The following is a 20,917-nucleotide window of genomic DNA, read 5'->3' on the forward strand; positions in this document are numbered from 1 at the left end:
TACACAGATGAGGACATACCAAGATGAAGGTAAACTGGTGTTGTACTACTTCCCCCAAGTGAAGGCTTAACAGGTATTGTTATGCTACCGGAGGTGAAGGTTTGACAGATATTGACATACTTCCTGAGGTCAAGGTTCAACAGGTATTGATATACTTACTGAGGTCAAGGTTCAACAGGTATTGATATACTTACTGAGGTCAAGGTTCAACAGGTATTGATATACTTACTGAGGTGACGGTTTAACAAGTATTGATATACTTTCTGAGGGGAAGGTTCAACAAGTGTTGTCATACTAACTGAGGTAAAGGTTTAACAAGTACTGATATACTTACTGAGGTAAAGTTTCCTTTCACTTGTTGTTCACACAACATCATATCAAAGAATATTGGAATGGTTGCTTTCCTGACATCGGTCTCTGGTACCATGGTAACCTCTAGGAATGGACCAACCAGGGATGGAATGAAGTGTCTCTTTTGATTTCCTAGGAAACGAAATCACATTCTTTATTTTCCCAACTCTTTAGTCTTAATTCATTACAGACATTCAACATGCATGTAGAAAATAAATCGTGTTGTAACTCTCTCTTCAAAATTTACCTTGGTAAACATGCGATCATGTTGGTAAAGCATGGATCATTTTGAGACGATTGGGAGCTCTAATGGTTAAATCATTTATTCATTGTACTGTAGGCTCAGGTCTGTTCCACACCTTCAACCTTAGTGGATGAAGTGTTCGCGCTCCATGCCATAGACCCAGGTTTGATAGGGTAAAGGTTGTGAAGCCCATTTTGGGGTTCCCCTGCCTTTATATTGAACTCAGAATCATTCACTCACTCACTCACATATATATCCCATTGCGACTCTTGAAGTGCCATAACCTAGACAGATGCTAATCACTTACCTAATCCATTCCACAAGGTCTGTATCTGTAAACCAATGAGAACTCTCATGTCTTGGTACCTGAAACAGATAAGTTTTATTGACTTTAAGCTTTTATTTCCATTCATAGCCAATATGCCAGGAAAACCATATATACTGCCCTCAACTACAAAAACAACTGCTTCAAAAGCTGTCCCCATTTCACATGTGATTGTACTACAATGGTCATCCTAACTTTGACTTCTGATAGTTATAGTGTTAAGACTGTTTTGTGGAATCACTCAAAGTAAATTTATTCCTTTCATTCCTGCACCAAGTCTAACAAACCCTTGTCGAAGATTGCATCAGGTAACCTTTGAGCAACCTATGACCATTCAATCAAATGCGAGATGGCTGAACGGATTTAATCCATCAGACAACTGCTACTGTTTAGGCTCAGTAGGACTTACAAAATTGTCCAGTTACTTACACTGATCGCTTAACTAACAAAATCTGCATATAACACACACACTTTACCTGCAGTACATATACAAGCTGACATCCTTGACTATTGACGAAACGCTATTTTCACCAACTGTTTATTGTGAATCACCCAGAAACAACCACATGGAACTTAGCATTCAGAATCGTTCAGGTACAAACCTTTTCTAGGTAAAAATTCTAAAAGTATGAACAAATGTTAACTTTTGTGATTTAGTAAGCTATGTTCTGATTGGTCAGTCTCAAGGTGTCAAGTGACCCTGGCCTCAACTTTTCTGAAATCTGCTTGTTTCTGCTCTGAATCTACTACATGAACTCAGGTGCACTGACTTGTCCTTGATCTTGTTTCTCTTGGCATCAGACATCTTCTCCAGCTGCAGACTGGGTTGTGTCACGAAGGATACCGCCAGATCAAAGTAGTTGCTCCACAGCTGGGGAATATATCTCACTATCACCATATTGCCTTAATGCCTTATCAACACAATATATCCTTCACATAACAGTGTATGTTATTGTACGTAACAGAGTAGGTTATTGTTTGTAATAGTGTAAGTTACTGTAGGTTACAGAGTATGTTATTGTACATAACAGAACTTATTACGCTTAAGATAAATTTGTCAAATTCTGATTGGTCAATAGGCAAAGTATACCAAGCCATGTTTTAATAAATTCATCACAAATCTGGATGATCTGAACCTCTCATGCTAATGGTGTTATAAATATTGAAGACAATTTTCAAAATGTCAATAATGTTAGTACATACACACACCATGTTGTGCCTCTCCCATAGCTCACCTGGTTATCAAAGTCTATCCCGGTGAGAAAGTGTTCTGTGAGTGACTGGGCTACATACTGAATGGCAGTCAGGATCACACTGAAATTAGAAAATGATGTCTAACACTCTAAACACTAGAACACTGAAATACTAATATAATTGATAAATTCCAAATTCGAACTCCTTACAAATGTGGGCATTTTTGCCACAAATGATTGATGAACCAACTTTATGACCAGTAGGACTCATGAATCCAACAAGAAAACTAATGAGCTGATTGACATCATAACATGTCAGTCAGCAATAACAGAACTTATCACTGAAGAACTATATGTGTGTTGTACTTGCATGCTGTGATTGTACTATTTTAATAGCAGTTTTGATGCAAAGCAAATGTTGATGATGACTGAGCAGACTGTGGGTTAGTTGGGGAGGCTGTGGGTGGATAGTGGATGGACTGTTTGTAGACTACGGGTGGACTGTGGGAGGACCATTCATAGACTGGGTGGACATCGGGTAGTCTGCGTGTGGACTGTGGGAGAACCATGGGTAGAGTGGGTGGACTGTGGGTAGACTGAGTGGACTGTGGCACCATGGGTAGAAAAGGTGGACTGTAGGTAGACTGGGTAGATTGGGTACACTGTTGGTGGACTGTGGGAGGACTTTGGATGGAATGTAGGAGGATGGTGTGAGGACCATGGGTACACTGGGTAGATTGGTTAGACTGAGGGTAGACTGTGGGTAGACTGTGGGTGGTGAGTGAATGAGTGAGATTAATTTTTCGCCGCACTCAGCAATATTCCAGCTATATGGCAGCAGTGACTGGGTGTACTGGGAGGACCATGGGTAGAGTGGGTGGACTGTCGGCAGACTGTGGGTGTACTATGGGTGGACTGTAGGAGGACCATGTGTAGACTGGGTGAACTTTGGGTAGACTGTGGGTGGATTGTGGGAGGACAGTGGGTAGACTCTGGGTTGTCTGTGGGTGGACTGTGGGCAGACTGTGGGTGGATTATGGCACAATGGGTAGAATGGGTGGACTGCTGGTTGACTACGTGGACTGTGGGTAGACTGTGGATGGACTGTGGGAGGACTGTGGGTAGACTGTGGGTGGACTGTGGGAGGACTGTGGATGGCAGGTGGAAGGACTGTGAGTGGACCTTTGGTGGACTGTGAGTACAATGGTGCAGGTGGTGGGTTGGCTGTAGGTGGACTGTGGGTGAGCTGGAGAGGACTGGAGAGAATAGAATCTGGACTGTGATGGCTACTCACTGGTTGGTGGCCATCCTCATTACAGTCCAGCTGGCAGGAAAGACATCCCGCTTGATGAGATCACGGAACACCAGCAACACCCGGATCAGGAAGTCCTGAAAAATAGACCAGCCATTACACACTCTAAGACACAGTCACTCTCCCTAATATATAATGCAAGCTATGATTCTGTGGTACAACACATATAAAAGCATAACTACAGGCTAAAAATGTAGTAACTGCACAAGATCATAATGGCTTGCATTTTTTCAAATTCAGCTTAACAAACTGCTACTCTCATCATTAAATCAGATCTGAGATTCAAGTAGGAATAATGAAACAGTGCTTTGGGCATTTTCACAAAATGAATCTGACATCAAAGCATACAATAACCATAATCAAAGAGAGATTTATAAAAAAAGAGCTACAACATAGCCTCAAGCAGACTTCCGTCTTGTGGATGGGGAGGATTACCTTGAGTGGTCTCCCCTTGGGGTACGTGTTCATGAGGGAGGTGTAGTGGAGCTCCTCCATCTTCCTCAGTAGCTCCATCAGACAGCAGATCATCATGCCCTGCAGACAGTCAGTCAGTCAGTCAGTCAGTTCAGTTCAATGCTTCTTCTAAGTGCATTCCAGTCATTTCAAGGTGTGGATCAAATTTAGGAGGAAAGCCCAAAATATTGCAGGTCTCAAATGTTTACAACTTTGATAAAACTGAGAAGCATAAGCATGGTGATAACAAACTTAACTGACTGGGTAGTTTGGTGCAGACTGAGAAGGTAATCACACCAACACATTAGACTAACATTTAGTCACCAAATAAAGTGATCGTACTTTCAAATATATATCAGCTAAATAAAATTTCAAATGTAGCCCAGAACAATGTTGAAATTATAGTTGAGGGACATTACAAATCATTCAAGACACGAGTCTCCTTCATTCCTGTGTATCCCTAAGGGTCTGCTGGTAAAGGCCACACTTGAGCAGTAAGTCCTGAACAATCTCCCTTACTGTGGAGAAGATTGCAGAACTACCATATGTCATATGCTCAAGATATTTTGAAGGACGATTCCTCAGTTTGATATGCTCCAAAGTCTGTTCATGCTGAGGTGTTAAATTGCCCTGTATCAACACCGCTCACCCCAGCTTCCTCTTGCTGCGCCTCGTCAATGACCAACAGAGTCTGCATCAGCAAGTCAAACAGGATTTTCAGGACGTACTGACTGTCTCCGTCCGGCACCGAGATCTGAGCACACAGGAATATGTTCTCTTTACTCATGTACACTCAGGAAAACATTCTCTTTACTAATGAACACACAGAACACGTTCTCTTTACACATGAACACTGAAGACACGCTCTCTTTACTCACGTACACAGTGGACACATTCTCTTTACTCATGTACACACTGGACACATTCTCTTTTCTCATGTATACACTGGACACATTCTCTTTACTCATGAACACACAGAGCACATTCTCTTTACTTATGTACACACTGGACACATTAGCTTTAGTCATGAACACACAGGAATACATCCTCTTTACTCATGTACACACTGGGCACATTCTTTTTACTCATGTCCACACAGGACACATTCTCTAGGCTCATGGCAACACAGGGCACATTCCCTATACTCATGTCCACACAGGGCACATTCTCTTTACTCATGGCCACACAGAAACAGATTCACTTTATTACCCAATGTGGTAGCACACAAACGTCAACCCACAAACGTCACCCCACTACGTCAACATAAAGTATCATGCCAGTATGAGAATATACAAAGAACACCCACTATGACAACATACTATGACATCACAGAAAGAAAAACCCACAATGGCAACATACAAAGAACACCCCACTATGACAGCATAAAAACAACACCCACTATGACAGCATACAAAGAACACCCCACTATGACAGCATAAAAACAACACCCACTATGACAGCATACAAAGAAAACCCCACTATGACAACATGCAAAGAACACCCCACTATGACAGCATAAAAACAACACCCACTATGACAACATACAAAGAAAACCTACCATGACAGAATACAAAGAGAACCCCACTATGACAACATGCAAACAAAACCCACTAAGGCAACATACAGAGAAAACCCACTATGGCAACATACAAAGAACACCCACTATGACAACATACAAAGAACACTCACTACGACATCATACAAAGAACACCCCACATTGACAGCATACAAAGAACACCCCACTATGACAGCATACAAAGAACACCCCACTATGACAGCATACAAAGAACACCATACTATGACTCCACAGAAAGAGAAACCCACTATGACAACACCCACAATTACAACTGAGAAAGAACATCCCACTATGACAACATACAAAGAACACCCACTATGACAACATACAAAGAACACCCACTATGACAACATATGAAGAACACCCACTATGACAACATACAAACACCTCACTATGACAACACAAAAAGAACACCCCATTATGGGAACACAGAAGGCGTGCCCCACTATGACAAGTAAGAACACCCTCTATGGCAACACAGAAGGAGAACACTGGTGTGATGCTGACCTCTCTGAACCGATCCAGGATGTCCCCCAAGGTCTGAGATGCAAGAGGAAGAACCCGCTTGGTGATAAGGCATTTCTTGAGGACAGACATACACATGGGCAACACAATATCCCTGGACGCTGCAAGACAACCCAACAACTGTTAACATATTCAATTTCGACAATCTTAATTTCAGACAAAGAGAACTAATAGCTGACAGAACAAGCTTAAGAAAGTTACAGTTTTAGTTCAGTAATGGCTACCTACCTTGCTCGGGGAAAAGGTCCGAGTTGACCATCTCACGGCACAGCTGCACCTTGGCTTCCAGCAACAAGGGCTGCAGGTCTTTGGACATCTTGCTGCACATGTCCTGGACAAGACCCGCTAGCTCCTTGCGGGTGATGAGCTTCAGCAGCGGCTGGAACGTCTTGTTCAGCTGCTTCAACAGCATCACCTGCAAGGAAAGACAATTCTCAGTTGCCTGGAGTGAGATTACCTTAACAGTTGAGCAAAGTTGAGAGCAGAATTTGGATCAAATAAAATCACTGAAATTATTGCTCACCTCAGACATGAGAAATGGTATGTGCTAGGACGAGCATGAGCCACCCTGAATCTAATTTTTCTCATATGCTCACTCTTGAAACCTTATGAAGCTGTCTTAACTGGCACTCATTGGGCCTTAAGAAATATCCCGGTTTCGATAATGTGCCTGATTGTAGAGCTGACAATAAAGGTACAAGTCACGAGCTGGACTGAGATTCCATGCCACTGTTGATAACTTGCCAGATTGGATGGATTTGGGCACTTTCTTCTGTACAAAACAAAGACCTTATACTATTTCTTCACCTGACAAGACCACAGTGTTTTAACTATGACAATCTGCCCTGACTCACCTGTGCTTTGCGTGAGGCTATTTCACTAGATGACATGATTCTCCCAAAGCTGCGAAACACACTGCCCAGGAGCTGCTTGAAGTTGTCTGGCTGAACTCCATATTGTCTGCAGAATCAGTGAGTGAGCGAGTGAATGAGTGAGTGTGTTTAGCAATTTATTACTCGCTTGTGGAAGATACAGCAGTATAATATTTTAACAGCAAAATTACTACTACTATAATAACACTAGATATATGACAACACAATGGTTCACAATTTCGACGTCACAAAGTTGCAATGGTACCAGACCTTGCTTGGCTTGCGGAAAGCTAAGTCCTCACACTGTAAGCAATTTTGCTGCAGTTTCTATCAATATTTATGTTGGAGAGTATAAACAGAATACTAAACTCACTTTCTTGAAATACCATTTTTATTAAACTCGAGAAAGGTTTACTATCAAACTCACTTTTGCTTGCTTGATACCAAATCATTCACACATATAATAAGAATGGTACTACACAGAAGGTCATATAGTATCCTCTATATTCCAGCAATATGATGACCCCTCCACCATGACCTGAAAATATTTCAGGTAAAATATCTATGCATTTGTCTGTTAGGCATTAAATCACATACAAGTCATGTAATTGTCCAGGATATTACTATGTGCTAGACCCGTGAAGGTACCGGGGTAGAATAGGCCTTCAGCAACCCCTGCTTGCCATAAAAGGCGACTCAGCTTGTCGTAAGAGGCGACTAACGGGATTGGGTGGTCAGGCTTGCTGACATGGTTGACGCATGTCATCGGTTCCCATTTGCGCAGATCGATGCTCATGTTGTTGATCACTGGATTGTCTGGTCCAGACTCGATTATTTACAGACCGCCGCCATATAGCTGTAATATTGCTGAGTGCGGCATAAAACTAAACTCACTCACTCACTACTAGGTGCTGAAGACAAGGGTTACTTAGAGCCTACCATCTGCAGGGCTTTGGGCTAAACTGGATTTAATTCTTAGTTCATAGTTCATACCATACTGAAAGAGTCAGTGTTGTTTACTATTTTCTGATCTACAAGTAAGGCATTACCCCATTCCTTTTGTTTTTGTAAAAAGTAAACAGCAAAGAATTGTTACTCACCCCTGGAACAGCTTGTAGGACTTCTCTATAAATCTGAAGATCTGTTCTAGCACCTGTTCAAACAGAAGCACTATATAAAAATCATTGTACTTATAAAGCTTAACTATAGTTAGATATCTAGTATAACTCTTGGGGTATCTAGTAACCTTTCTTGCATGTGTTTTTCTCACATTGTTTACAAATCATTCAAAGTAAACTGTATTAATGAAAACAAACATTGTTGCTTGCAGCACAATATAAACAAGGAGGAAATATCTTTACTCAGTCTTATACATCTTACTCTGTCTAAACATAAGTGATCTAGACAAAACTGCATATTATCACTGACCTGAAAAACATTTTCCACAGTATATTCCTTGTCAAAGTCAGCACAGCTGACTGCAAGCTCCGTCTTCTCTTGAAGGCAAATGAGAAGATCTCTGAAAAAATCACACTCACTTTCACTGCACACCATCAGATTTTGTGATCAGGGCCTATTACCAATCATTTGCCGATCGGCTGCTATACTCTTTATCAACCATACTCACTGATGCCCATACTCACTAGTAACCTTACTCCCTGATGTCCATCTTCACTAATTACCATGCTCACTGATGTCCATACTCACTAACAGCCATACTCAATGATGTCAACACTTGCGAACAATCATACTCAGTGATGTCCATACTCGCTAACAATCATACTCACTGATGTCCATACTCGCTAACAACCATACTCACTGAAGTCCATCTTCACTAACAACCACGCTCGCTGATGTCCATCATCACTAACAATCATACTCACTGATGTCCATCATCACTAACAATCATACTCACTGATGTCCATCATCACTAACAATCATACTCACTGATGTCTATTCTCGCTAACAATCATACTCACTGATGTCCATCATCACTAACAATCATACTCACTGATGTCCATCATCACTAACAATCATACTCGCTGATGTCCATCATCACTAACAATCATACTCGCTGATGTCCATCATCACTAACAATCATACTCGCTGATGTCCATCATCACTAACAATCATACTCGCTGATGTCCATCATCACTAACAATCATACTCGCTGATGTCCATCATCACTAACAATCATACTCGCTGATGTCCATCATCACTAACAATCATACTCACTGATGTCTATTCTCGCTAACAATCATACTCACTGATGTCCACACTTGCTAACAATCATACTCACTGATGTCCATACTCACTAATTACCATGCTCACTGATGTCCATACTTGCTAACAACCATACTCACTGATGTCCATCATCACTAACAGTCATACTCACTGATGTCCACACTTGCTAACAATCATACTTGTCATATTTACAAGCAGTTATGCTAAATAACAGTCATACTCACCAGTAGCTATGCTCAGTAACAATCATGCTTCTAAGCAGCTATGCTCAGTAACACCAATACTCACTGGTAGCTATGCTCCATAACCCCCAAACTCACCAGTAGCTACTCAATAACAGTTATACTCACCAGTAGCTATGCTCGGTAACAGCCATACCTACAGGTAGCTATTCTGAAGACCTCATCGACGCAACACACATCATACTCACTGATAAGCATGCACGACAGCCTCATTCACTGATAGTTGTGCAAAGTCAACTCAATAACAGCCACACACACCAATAGTCATACTTACCGATAAACAAGAGGGTAGGAAAAGTTCTCCTCCAGATAGGCTTCAAGCACACAAAGAAACTTCTCAAACTTGCTGTCCTGCAGCAGGTTGAATATGTGGACCTGGAAACAAGAGAAACATCCTGAAGCCGGTGAAAGTCCCGAAACTCTGACAACATATTACTTGGGATAAACGGGACCTACTCATCTCCTCATCCACACTGGAACATTAGCTAAAGACACAAATGATACTGCAAAACTATGTCATGTTTCAAATCATCGCACGAATCATATAGTGACTGATTCTATGTGTGTGTTTGACGTGTGTATGTGTGTGTGTTGTTTGTTGTTGTGTGTGTCTCTGTGCTGCTGTCTGTGTCTGTGTCTGTGTCTGTGTCTGTGTCTGTGTCTGTGCTTGTTCTAGTCCTAAGTTATGCTGGACTATGGTGACCGTCCACTCAAAGTCCAGGTCACAGTTGGACATGACACCCCTCGCATACACGGTACACCGACTCCAATCATTGTTTTATTCCCTTGTAAGTGAATGTGAGGTAGGGTAACAACAAGTGCTTTTTAAACATCCTTTGTCAGGACATGGCTGGGATCTAACAACAGACTATCTAAGGACACATTCTATCCACTAAACCATAGAGGCATTCCAAATGACATTGTCTTAAATCTGAACTGGACTGAGGTAGGCCTATTCTAGGGAGAATTGCTTCACAGTATAAACTCTGTGTTGTTGGGGATATCTTCTAAATATCTTTCTAAATGTGAAGTCCAGTTAAATATAGAATGCCTTGTCCCAGGTCCCAAAAGCCATTTCAGCACCTTAACATGTTTACATCGAAAAAGAGAAGTTAGGTAGTCATAGCTACAAGATCATATGGAACAAAGTCCCACTTACTAAGGCATGAAAGACTTCTGCAGAGTGTTTGAAGCGCTCCCCTTCACTGCTGGTGTTTCCGTACATGTAGAACAAGGCATCCAGGATGTCCTGCAGGTACTGGAAGGAGAAGGACATATTAAATGTAGGAATATTAGTCATAGGGCAAATGTGAAAAAATGTTCTGATGTTTGTAGAGAATGTCAGTTTTGTAGCAGAATCATTGTGTTGAATCTGCTTTATACAGATCACTTCTAACGAGAATGGTAATCCTGAATTACTGTTTAGTCATAATACAGTTTTGTCTGTTTCCGAGCTATCCTTGTGAATGAGAACCACAATGACTCTAAAGTGTTGCACGTCTAAATGACATAATATGAGATGTAATGAGTTACCTACCCTGACAACCTCCTGGCCACGGAGGTTAATAAGATTCCGTAGACTCTGCTCAATGCACTCTTGTCTACTGCTGGACTGGAATACGCCGACAAGGTCAGCTGAAATATCACCTCAGTATTAATGTACATCAGGAATAATATGTCATGAATGTGTTAAAAGGATCAGAAGCTCATTTTCAAGTAACTTAGTAAATCAGCTGGTGACTTTGCAAAGTCAGCTATGTGGGCCATCTGGTGGATTTGTAAAGATGACTTAGTGGATAAGAGGATCATCTTATGATAAATTAGTGGACCACCTCTTGACTCGTAAAGATTACATTGAGCATCCAAGGCATATTTTGTTGAGCTGCCAAAGTTTCCCTTATCAAAATCCTGTGATACACTGCATTAAGTCACTGTGCCTTGTAGGACCAGACAAGCTTAGCTACCACCTTGGCTGTATGAGACATCATTCATCAAAATCATTAAACAGGGCAAACAGATTCAAAAACACAAAAACGTCTTTATCACAGCTATATTGTGATCTTGGAACAAAACAACATCTCCCTGTTTGAGATTGTAAGTGCCTTACCTTGCTGGGTGAACTTGGTAGAACATAGGAATGTTGTGACGGTGAGGTACTCCTTGCTGCTGCGACCATACGGAAGTTGGTTGGGCAAATTGGCTGTTACTTTGGGGTCACTAAAGTCATCTTGGAATGATGGGAGTTTCAAATAATTCTTGATTTTACTTGCAGTGTCACACTGTATGAAAATAAATGAAGAAATGATAGGGTGTTCACAGCATGTGCCCTCTGATATTTAGAATATATGTACACAGAATGTATTGGCAAAACTGCCGTTTTGTTGGTGGTTGTTTAACGCTGTACTCACCAATATTCATGCTACATGGTCGTGGTCAGACCAGAAAATCCAGTGATCAACAGCATGAGCATCAACCTACACAACTGGGATACAATGACGTGTTAACCAAGTCTATGAGCCTGACCGTCTGATCCCATTAGTAGCCTCTTACAACAGGCATGAGTTACCTAGGGGCAATTTTACCTGTATATTCAAGGGTTCCTGAACTATATACAAAGTGTGTGCCTACCTTATATATACACAGGGTGTGTGTGCCATCTGCTTGAGTGGCAGAGTCGTAAGGATTGAGAGAAAGGAAGGCAAAACCATACAGCTGCTTTTCAGTCTTGTCCCTAGCTGCAAGAAATCATGAAATATTGGCCATAAATTGCCTGGAGAAATTCACAATGAGAATATCAACTGGATTCCTTTTTTTATCTGAATCTTCCTACAATACAACATCTTTAATATGTAACTCTGACTATCTTCCATTAAGCATCAAAGATTCTCCCATAAAATGACAATTTTGAAACTTCAAAATACCATGATACATCTATAAAATGAAACCTCTATAACAGATCTCTGAGGAATAAAAAATTGTTCAGGATAATTTATTTATGATGACATCGGAATCCTTATCCACACAACGATCTAATAATTGCACTTAGCTTGTCATGAATTTCAACACTTGATTTCAAATATAAGACACTCTTAGAATGGTTTCAACTGTATGTGGAACATGACAAAACATCTCGATTTAGATTTGATTTGCTCACAAAATGACCTCATACTACATTAAGAACTGTTTGTAGCTATTACTTACTGGAGCAATGGCAAAATTCAAATCGTATATGAGCACACTGGAATTTGTCTATTGGAATGGACAGCTGAAACAGGGAAAAAACATTGACAGTAATAATTATTCCCACTTGTCACCTTTAACTCCGGCAATTTCTTCTAGCTGGTGCTCATACAGAAATGTAGAGAAATGTGAGTCATATCCATTGTTGGCGATTACACTTCGGAACAAGCCAGCACATGCAATGATGAGTGAGTGAGTGAGTATAGTTTTATGTCACATTAGGAAATATTCAAGTTATATGGTGGTAGTCTGTAAATGATAAAGTCTGGTCCTGACAATCCAGTCTTCAACAGCATAAACAGCAATCAATGGAACTGCAATACGATGACATGTGTCATCCAATATAGCAAGTCTGATCCTGTTAGTTGCTTCTTTCGACAACCAAAGATTGCTGGAGAACAATGCTAGCTCAGATCTTCACAGGTTATCCTTGTGTATCAATGTATTATTTGGTGCTCATGGCAAACAGAATATCAGCTGATCAGCACCCTTTCCTATGGGTGATATAGATCAAGGGGATGACAGACACTAGAGCAGGTCTTCCAGCCCCACCTGAAGTGATGTTGTACTTACACGTATAGTATCGTTCCACTTGGGGTTGTTGTTGTGGTAGAAGATAGAGGAGTAGTATTTGGTGACAGCATCCTCCCCACATCCGCCTGATATGCACTCCTAACAGACAGAAACATGGTTTTACATGACAGTTGAGCAGGTCCTACACCACACTGCTAGAGACAATGTAGAAATGGAAGATGAATGAGACTCTATCCCTTATCCAACTATTACCTTGCAAATAAAACTAAAATAAAGTCATTCTGACCACTGGAAGTATTTCCTTCACATGACTCGAAGTTACAAACTGCATAAGTAGAATGAATGCTCTTGAATCCTACAAGGAAAGTCCACTGGGAAAGAGAGTACTCTTGTCATTATTTCGCTAGAACATTTCCAGTTACTACTTGAGATAAAAAAAAAGAAATAATCTCCCAAACAGCTGATACCTACAACAAAGTTTAAGACTTGCACACAACAGAGGGAATGGATATGAGATTCCAAGAAGAGGGTGGTAGGAGCATTGGCAAGAGATCTACACATTTTTTGTTTTGGCATCACTTGATAAGATTATGAGCAAAGTTGACTGAAGTAAATCTCACAGGTATCAGGTCACCGTTGCTGTCATAGACTGTGACTGTGACCTCCACATTCTTAGCTGCTTTCTTACTGCCTCGATCAAACTCACTGTTGACCAGGGTCAGGTAAAGGTCATTCCGTACTTCACCTGCAGAAAGAAAATGCTGAGATTGGTTTCATTCCACCCGCCCACCCGACAGCACGCACGCATGCACGCACACACGCATTCAAAATGGGTAAAATAGTATGGACAAATACACAGATCGATTTATAGAATGATTATAGGTGTGTGCACTGCTATTTGTAATGTCACCAAGAGAGAATGTTGAGAGCTGTCAGAGAGTCAGAAAATTACCTGGGTTTATGGTGTCAGAGAAGCCCATTTTTTGCACCACTGTGATGCCCTTGCTGAACATCATGGGCTGTTCTGCCTTGATGGTGGCCAGGTCCCCATGGAACAACTTCAGTGACACAGCAATACCTGGACAGAGCAGGGAATGTAGACATAGTTTATAGGATTCAACATGTAGGTAATACCCAGTCTATAACCGAGGGACAAAAAAACCTGCATACAACAGTCAGTGTCTGTTTACTAGGAATATACACAATAACTGGGGTGTGCAACTGATGGAAAATATATCTGCATACAAACAGTCAATGTCTGCTTACTAGGAATATACACAATAGCTAGGGTGTACAACTGATGGAAAATATACCTGCATACAAACAGTCAATGCAAAACTAGTGTAAATATACCAGTATACAAAAGTCAGTGCATGTTTACTAGAAATATACTTGTTTACATAAATCCTTGTACAACTGGTGAAAATACACCTGTATACAACAGTCAGTGTATATCTACTGGGAATATACTTCTACACAACAGTCAGTGTATAACTGGTGGAAATATAAACCATAATCAGTTCAAAAGCTTGTCTCAAGATCAAAATCTTTCCTGAAGGTAGTGTTTGAGAAACCCAAGAAAGGCCAGGTACAGTGGAGAAGAACAATCCTTGTGAGACTGAAATGCTTCACAATGGGGTACCGATTGATTGCTTGTCTTTCTCGGAGGTGATGAAACCTTTTCCAATCATCATGTTCTGTTTCTTGATCAATGTCTCATGGAGGCTGGGGAAGGAAGACTCACTTTCCACACAGCTGTAACAAAATAGATCACCATCTTACTCTCTGCAAAGACAGACCGCTGCCATAAATCTGGAATATTGATGAGTGCTGTTCCAAAATAAACTCACTCACTCACTCACTACTCTCTAACAAGGTAACAAATGTTACTGTTCGACTCGAAACACAGCTGTAATAATAAATTGTTATCAATTGCTAAACACCATGCTCAGCAATATTCCCACTTAATGATGGCCATGTATCAATAATGGAGTCTGGACCAGACAAACCAGTGACTAACATCATAAGTATCAGTCAGCTCACATGGTTTCCAATGACAAATACAAACCAAACGCCTTGTACATGCAAAGGTTTCTAAAGATCAATTGTAACTTAAACCTTTACATCTGGAAGTAATCAATGACCCCATACTGGAAAGCAACATGGACACTGACCTACATGCAGCTACGGCGTTCTTCAGTATAACATACCTCTGGACCTTCATGTGAAAATCAAGCTCCTCTTCACGTTTCAATGCAAGGACATCTTTCAAGAATAACACTGTCAAATATATAAAACTTTCATGTATTTTCAGAAAATTAAAATGATTCTAACAATAAAGAACTAGCTTTGAAAAACTAAAACATTTTAATTGACATTGCCTACATTGTTCAGAATTAGTTTTCTAAGTTCAAAACAGTCTTTCAACACTTAGAAACAAGACAAAACATTCCTTCATACAGTGAAGATCCGATAGTCAGAAGATCAGAAGTATTACACTACTTGACTTATATAACTGCAGTCTGTGAGGTGACAATGCAATCCTCATCCCCACACCAAGAGACTGTGCACAAATTAGACAACAGGGTGTACGTGGCATCTCACCTGCGACCCCCCACGGTCTGCGGTAATGAAACTTGGGGATCTTCTTGTTGGAAGATTCCTGCAGCATTCGACCTGTACAATAAACAACCAATCAGCAACAATCTTCCAAGAACAACTTAGTAATCCTCATGTGTAATAACATCATATACTCCATTACAAAATGATGTGAAGGTCAGATTTTTCACCCAATCAGAGGACATTATTCTGACATGATTTGGGTGAGATGCCTCCTGTGCTGCAAGTTTCAAGACATTTACCCATTTGGTGAAAGTCAAAACCAGATGATGCAAACAAACCAAACTTATTTTGCAAACAAGTATTGGAACATAGAATACTAATGGCAATTCTTCTCAACTCTGTACATCAACTTGGAGCAGCAAAAACAACTGGGCCACCCTGAGGATACCAATTTTGGGGGACATGAAAACTGCCAAGACTGCTAGGCCATCTGTGCCCCATCAATACATCTAAACATGAAAGGTATAGGGCATCAGGCTGCGGAGAAAAGCATGCTAATAACTTTATTGTTCTAAACACCAAGTTCTCCTAAAATGCAGTAATCACGTATCATCACAAGCAATGCAGTCTACATGCAAACACACCATGTCAAAACAGAACACACAAGAAACAGGTCAGTTTTACAATACACAACACGGAAATACTATCCTCTACCTGTAGATCAACTGTATTAGTCGTCTTTGAACACAGAAGGATGCAGACAGGATACAAAGTTACGTAAGCCCATAGAATGTTGACTGAGAATTTCATCACAACATATGGTATAACAGCCGCATTCCTTTCTCAAAAACTTGACTTTTCCCACTAATGAAACTTCTGTCTATGAAATTAGATTATTCAGAAGAAGTCAAATGAGGATTATTCAGAGCAGATAGGTCAAATCTGGCTGTTGTGCACTTGACATTTTCAGTAATGAATGAGGACCCCTTTGCAATAATTATAAGATAATTTAAGAAGGTTATGGCCACACACAAACTACTTATAATGACAAGGTAAATTACCTAGGAAACTATCAAGCTAATGATCTCCTGATTGTTCCTAATAGACTTTAATGAAGGAAATTTCAACACTATTTATAGAATTTTGTCATCAACTTCCAACCTTTGGCGGGTTGTATATCTGACAATATGCATCCAATAACCTTTCTTATGTCTGGAACACTGTTCAGAGTCAATACTTAAAAGCAGTTAACAATTAATGTGTTCAAAAACTTTATGTTTTTTGTTATGAATTTATGCAAATTTAACTGCAATGATTAATAGGTTTGTGAAAAGGCATATTTCCTAAAGACCTCCTTGGTGTCCAACCAATCATGATGTTATTTTATGAGTGAAGCATAAATATCTGTCATATTCACAGCATGGCACATAAGTCTTAATGGAGAGCCATACAATTATCTGCCACCTAGCAAAAGCATCATTTATTATCCAAACTTTTCAGAGATGCTTCTGGAGGTAGCTGATTATGACGTTTAACAATTAGAAGATCAAAATGTGATTATGATTGAACTGATGGTATATCTTCACCATAAAATCATGCACCCCATTCCAAGAAACACCAGTAATGTCTTTTGATGCAGACAACACAATAGCCTTGACCTTATCTTATCTCAGTTCCAAGCACTGTAAAGTTACAAGACAACATGCGATGATGATACAACACCTTCAATTCTTCATGGGCATGTGTAACAAATACACCATGTATCTCCATCCCCTGTGAGTAGATTAAGCAAGTTTGTGCTGTGGTAGTGAAGTGGCTATTCTCAGTCAGCTCAAGTAAAAGTAGCTGGACACAAGTGAACCCGATCCGATCCTGTGACCTTTGTGTGAACCACTACTGGACACAGAAACAAGGTGTAGATCAGATACTAGTCCCTCTCTGTCCCTGAACCATATTACTTTCCCTGCTGCCTAGCCCTTACTGCTTGCTACAAATAATGCAAGTGTAGATTTCCCAGGGTTCTGAATTTCTAGTGTTCCTGGGGCTTCTTCAAAGACTAAGCATTTGTCTATCAGATACCTACAGGTTCATACATGTTGCAAACGCAAGAAACATTGGTCGGAGCACCCACAGGCATCTTTACTTGGACAGGATGTAACTTAAAATTCCTTGACATATTCGATTCGAATCATTCTCTGGTATTGATATCAAACTTAATGACAGAGCGATGGAGGAATATAGTTTGCACAAACCTGTGAAGAATTGAAAATGACCTAGTTATAGTTGCTGTTCAACACAATACAAGGCCACAACAATGTTACAGTTGCTAGGCAACAAGCTATGATACTGCTACAGCTGCTATGCGACAAGCTTCAACACTGCTCCAGTTGCTAGGCAACAGGCAACATTTTTACAGCTGTTAAACAACAGGCAAAAACAAAGTTGCTAGACAACATCTGACAGTAGTTGCTAGACAAGTGACAACAATGTTACAGTTGCCAGACAAGTGACAACAATGTTACAGTTACCAGACAAGTGACAACAAGGTTACAGTTTCTATGCAACAGGTGACAACAATGTTACTAATGCCACAATGAACACAAGATGCGGTGCAAAATACCTTTACTCTTGGGAAGGGTTTGCTGTTCGCTGCTTTGTAACATAGACGTAGCTGAACAACCAAAGATTGCACATATCAGCAAGTGAATGTTTCTTCAGGCAAGTCAGCATCTTAGCAGCCATATTACAGTTAATATGAAGATTCTTGACTATATACAGGCTGATTTGTTTGGCAAGTCTACATTACTAGTTATATTCCAGGCACTTGAGAGTTGTTTGTACTGGGAGAGACAAACCAGTGGTCGATAGTATGAGTACCATCTATCCATTGAAGTGCCGTGATTAGCAATGGAAAGTGTAAGAGTTCAAGAAACTACAGGCACCAGTTTTTATTATTTGAAAAATCCACAAGAGGTTAAACGAAACAATATTCAAGTAAAATGTTGGGTTTTATTAATCAGTCTTAGCTGGCCTCAAAAAGTGTCACCGCAACATCCTTCTACTGCTAACAACTTTTCCAGAACATAACACACTATGAGTGAGTGAGTTTGGTTTTACGCCGCTTTTAGCAATATTCCAGCAATATCACCTCGGGGGACACTAGAAAATGGGCCTCACACATTGTACCCCTGTGGGGAATCGCATCCGGGTCTTCGGAGTGACGAGCAAACGCTTTAACCACTAGGCTACCCCACCGCCCTAACACAATATGAAGTCATCAATGATTCATTGTTGAAATAAAATATTCCAGCTCTGAATCATTTCCACAGGAAATACTGCCAAAAATCCACAATATATTGTCTATGTTCAAATTACAACCATTTACTAACAATTAAAACATCTGTCCTGTGACAGTGAAAATCATATACAGTCATAAGCAGGAATGGAGTAGTGTTTACTAAAATACAGTGTCAAAGGCACTGAAGTGTAAACATGTGGCTATGTTCCCTTTCCAAACTTTATCTACCATTTCCTGCTGGAGGTATACCTGTCACACGGCAACACCACACATATATGATTCCTAGTCTCTGATTCCACACTCATGCCTGACATGTCAAGCTTTCCAAACATCAAAAATGCTCTCTCTCTCTCTCTCTCTCTCTCGCTCTTTCTCTCTCTCTCTCCAAACATCTCTGTGAGAGAGAGAGAGAGTGATTAAGTGTAACCAGAAATTTTCCATGGAAAACAAGAAAAATACAAAATGACAAAACTCAGTCAATAGCAAAAGGCATCACTTTAATATCTGCCTCACATATCTGCCAGGTTTTGCTGAAAGATATTAAAAAGGTTTCGAGTTGTGCTCTGGAAACGAAACCCACACTTTCCTTTTGAGACTAAGTTGGAACAGCTTCCATGGAAACTGGGAAAATAATAAATAACAACAGTATGTAAATGGCAAAGGGCACCACTTTAGGTTCTGTTTGATGTATTTGTCACAATTAGCAGAAAAATATTCCAAGGTCTTTTAGTTAAGCTTCAGAAATGAAGCCCATCCCTCTCTTAGACAAAGTCCAAAATGTTTCCATGGCAACTGAGAAATATCAGAATGAAAAAAAACTCTAAATAGCAAAATTCACCATTTATCTCTGTTGAACACAATTGAGTGTTTTTTGGGTTATGCTTTGGCAACAAAATGATTCTGTTTTACAATTCAACAGTAAAACATATTAATTGGTATTGACATAAACATTTAGTGATAAGGTCAGCAACATAAGGCTAAATAATTGCACATGAAGCACAAGTTCCAGCAGATTAGCAATGCATGTGAAACATAAAAGCTCCACTGCTTCCATCATAGAACTGGCAGTTCAGACAACGCAAGTGGCTGAGATATTAACAAGCTGTACTTTCTTGCAATCAACGTAAGCTGCTCACATCACATTTAACTTGGCATTTAAACATGTTTTTTATTTACATGAATTATCTACTAATAATCACAAGAAAAGATATGTCACTGACTTTATCAGTTTTTAATTTTAAGAGATCACTTTCAAACAAACATTATAGATGACAATGTTTCTATTCATGTCCAAACATGATTACACGTCACAGTATTATAACTTGTTATTCTGTTATTACAACTGCGGCTTGATAAATCTATCTCAGTCGAGTTCTCACCTGATCGAAATATTTGAGCCACTAAATAGAGATCTCTTTCCAAATCTGCTTCATTAAGGTCCTGTCAATAAAAAAAGATTCACTCTCACATTCCACACAGACATTATATAATTGATACACATTTCTTCACAGGTATGTCACATCGATAATATGGTGTGACATGTTATTTCAGGCAGAGAGACAAAAGGATGATGAACTGTGCTTTGTCACAGTGGCACATGTTACATAATTACATAATGTAATATACACATGAAGGCTGTTTAAGAGAAATTGAGTCTGGACCAAGCAAACCATTAACAATAATCCACACTACATTGGGTAAAGAATTAAATCAACCACATCACACGCTAAATATTTCAGTCAGCTCGTCTGGTTATGTGGAATAGATACCTCTCCTCATACAAAGTTTTTAAACACCTATCTTACGATGAATATCCATCTGTATTTGTATAGCTCCTTTACCAAGGCTCCCCCGCCGCGACCCTAAGAAAATCACCCTAGTTCTGAAGCCACCACCACCACCACCGAAATCAGCATACAGTGTTCCCAGAAATTATTGAGAAAATC

General features: G+C 40.1%; 1 protein-coding gene across 3 annotated transcripts in view; it reads right to left on the bottom strand.

Moving 5' to 3' along the window:
- Positions 1 to 20,917, bottom strand: part of LOC137296185 (dedicator of cytokinesis protein 3-like) — a 139,793-nt gene that overhangs the window by 73,652 nt on the left and 45,224 nt on the right. For all 3 annotated transcript variants that reach the window (XM_067827900.1, XM_067827898.1, XM_067827899.1), the window contains exons 10-34: positions 20,351 to 20,411; positions 15,716 to 15,787; positions 15,322 to 15,391; positions 14,754 to 14,866; positions 14,064 to 14,189; positions 13,732 to 13,856; positions 13,151 to 13,249; positions 12,539 to 12,602; positions 11,966 to 12,072; positions 11,445 to 11,616; positions 10,875 to 10,972; positions 10,497 to 10,595; positions 9,612 to 9,712; positions 8,280 to 8,370; positions 7,952 to 8,004; positions 6,834 to 6,939; positions 6,208 to 6,394; positions 5,962 to 6,080; positions 4,528 to 4,632; positions 3,861 to 3,959; positions 3,408 to 3,502; positions 2,156 to 2,234; positions 1,691 to 1,791; positions 903 to 961; positions 335 to 483 (exon numbers count right to left, since the gene is read on the bottom strand). In XM_067827900.1, coding sequence (XP_067684001.1) covers positions 335 to 483; positions 903 to 961; positions 1,691 to 1,791; positions 2,156 to 2,234; positions 3,408 to 3,502; positions 3,861 to 3,959; positions 4,528 to 4,632; positions 5,962 to 6,080; positions 6,208 to 6,394; positions 6,834 to 6,939; positions 7,952 to 8,004; positions 8,280 to 8,370; positions 9,612 to 9,712; positions 10,497 to 10,595; positions 10,875 to 10,972; positions 11,445 to 11,616; positions 11,966 to 12,072; positions 12,539 to 12,602; positions 13,151 to 13,249; positions 13,732 to 13,856; positions 14,064 to 14,189; positions 14,754 to 14,866; positions 15,322 to 15,391; positions 15,716 to 15,787; positions 20,351 to 20,411 — 2,550 coding nt within the window. The remainder of the gene's footprint in view (positions 1 to 334; positions 484 to 902; positions 962 to 1,690; positions 1,792 to 2,155; positions 2,235 to 3,407; positions 3,503 to 3,860; positions 3,960 to 4,527; positions 4,633 to 5,961; positions 6,081 to 6,207; positions 6,395 to 6,833; positions 6,940 to 7,951; positions 8,005 to 8,279; positions 8,371 to 9,611; positions 9,713 to 10,496; positions 10,596 to 10,874; positions 10,973 to 11,444; positions 11,617 to 11,965; positions 12,073 to 12,538; positions 12,603 to 13,150; positions 13,250 to 13,731; positions 13,857 to 14,063; positions 14,190 to 14,753; positions 14,867 to 15,321; positions 15,392 to 15,715; positions 15,788 to 20,350; positions 20,412 to 20,917) is intronic.

Source organism: Haliotis asinina, chromosome 9, assembly GCF_037392515.1.
Source record: "Haliotis asinina isolate JCU_RB_2024 chromosome 9, JCU_Hal_asi_v2, whole genome shotgun sequence".
Taxonomy (NCBI): Eukaryota; Metazoa; Mollusca; class Gastropoda; order Lepetellida; family Haliotidae; genus Haliotis; species Haliotis asinina.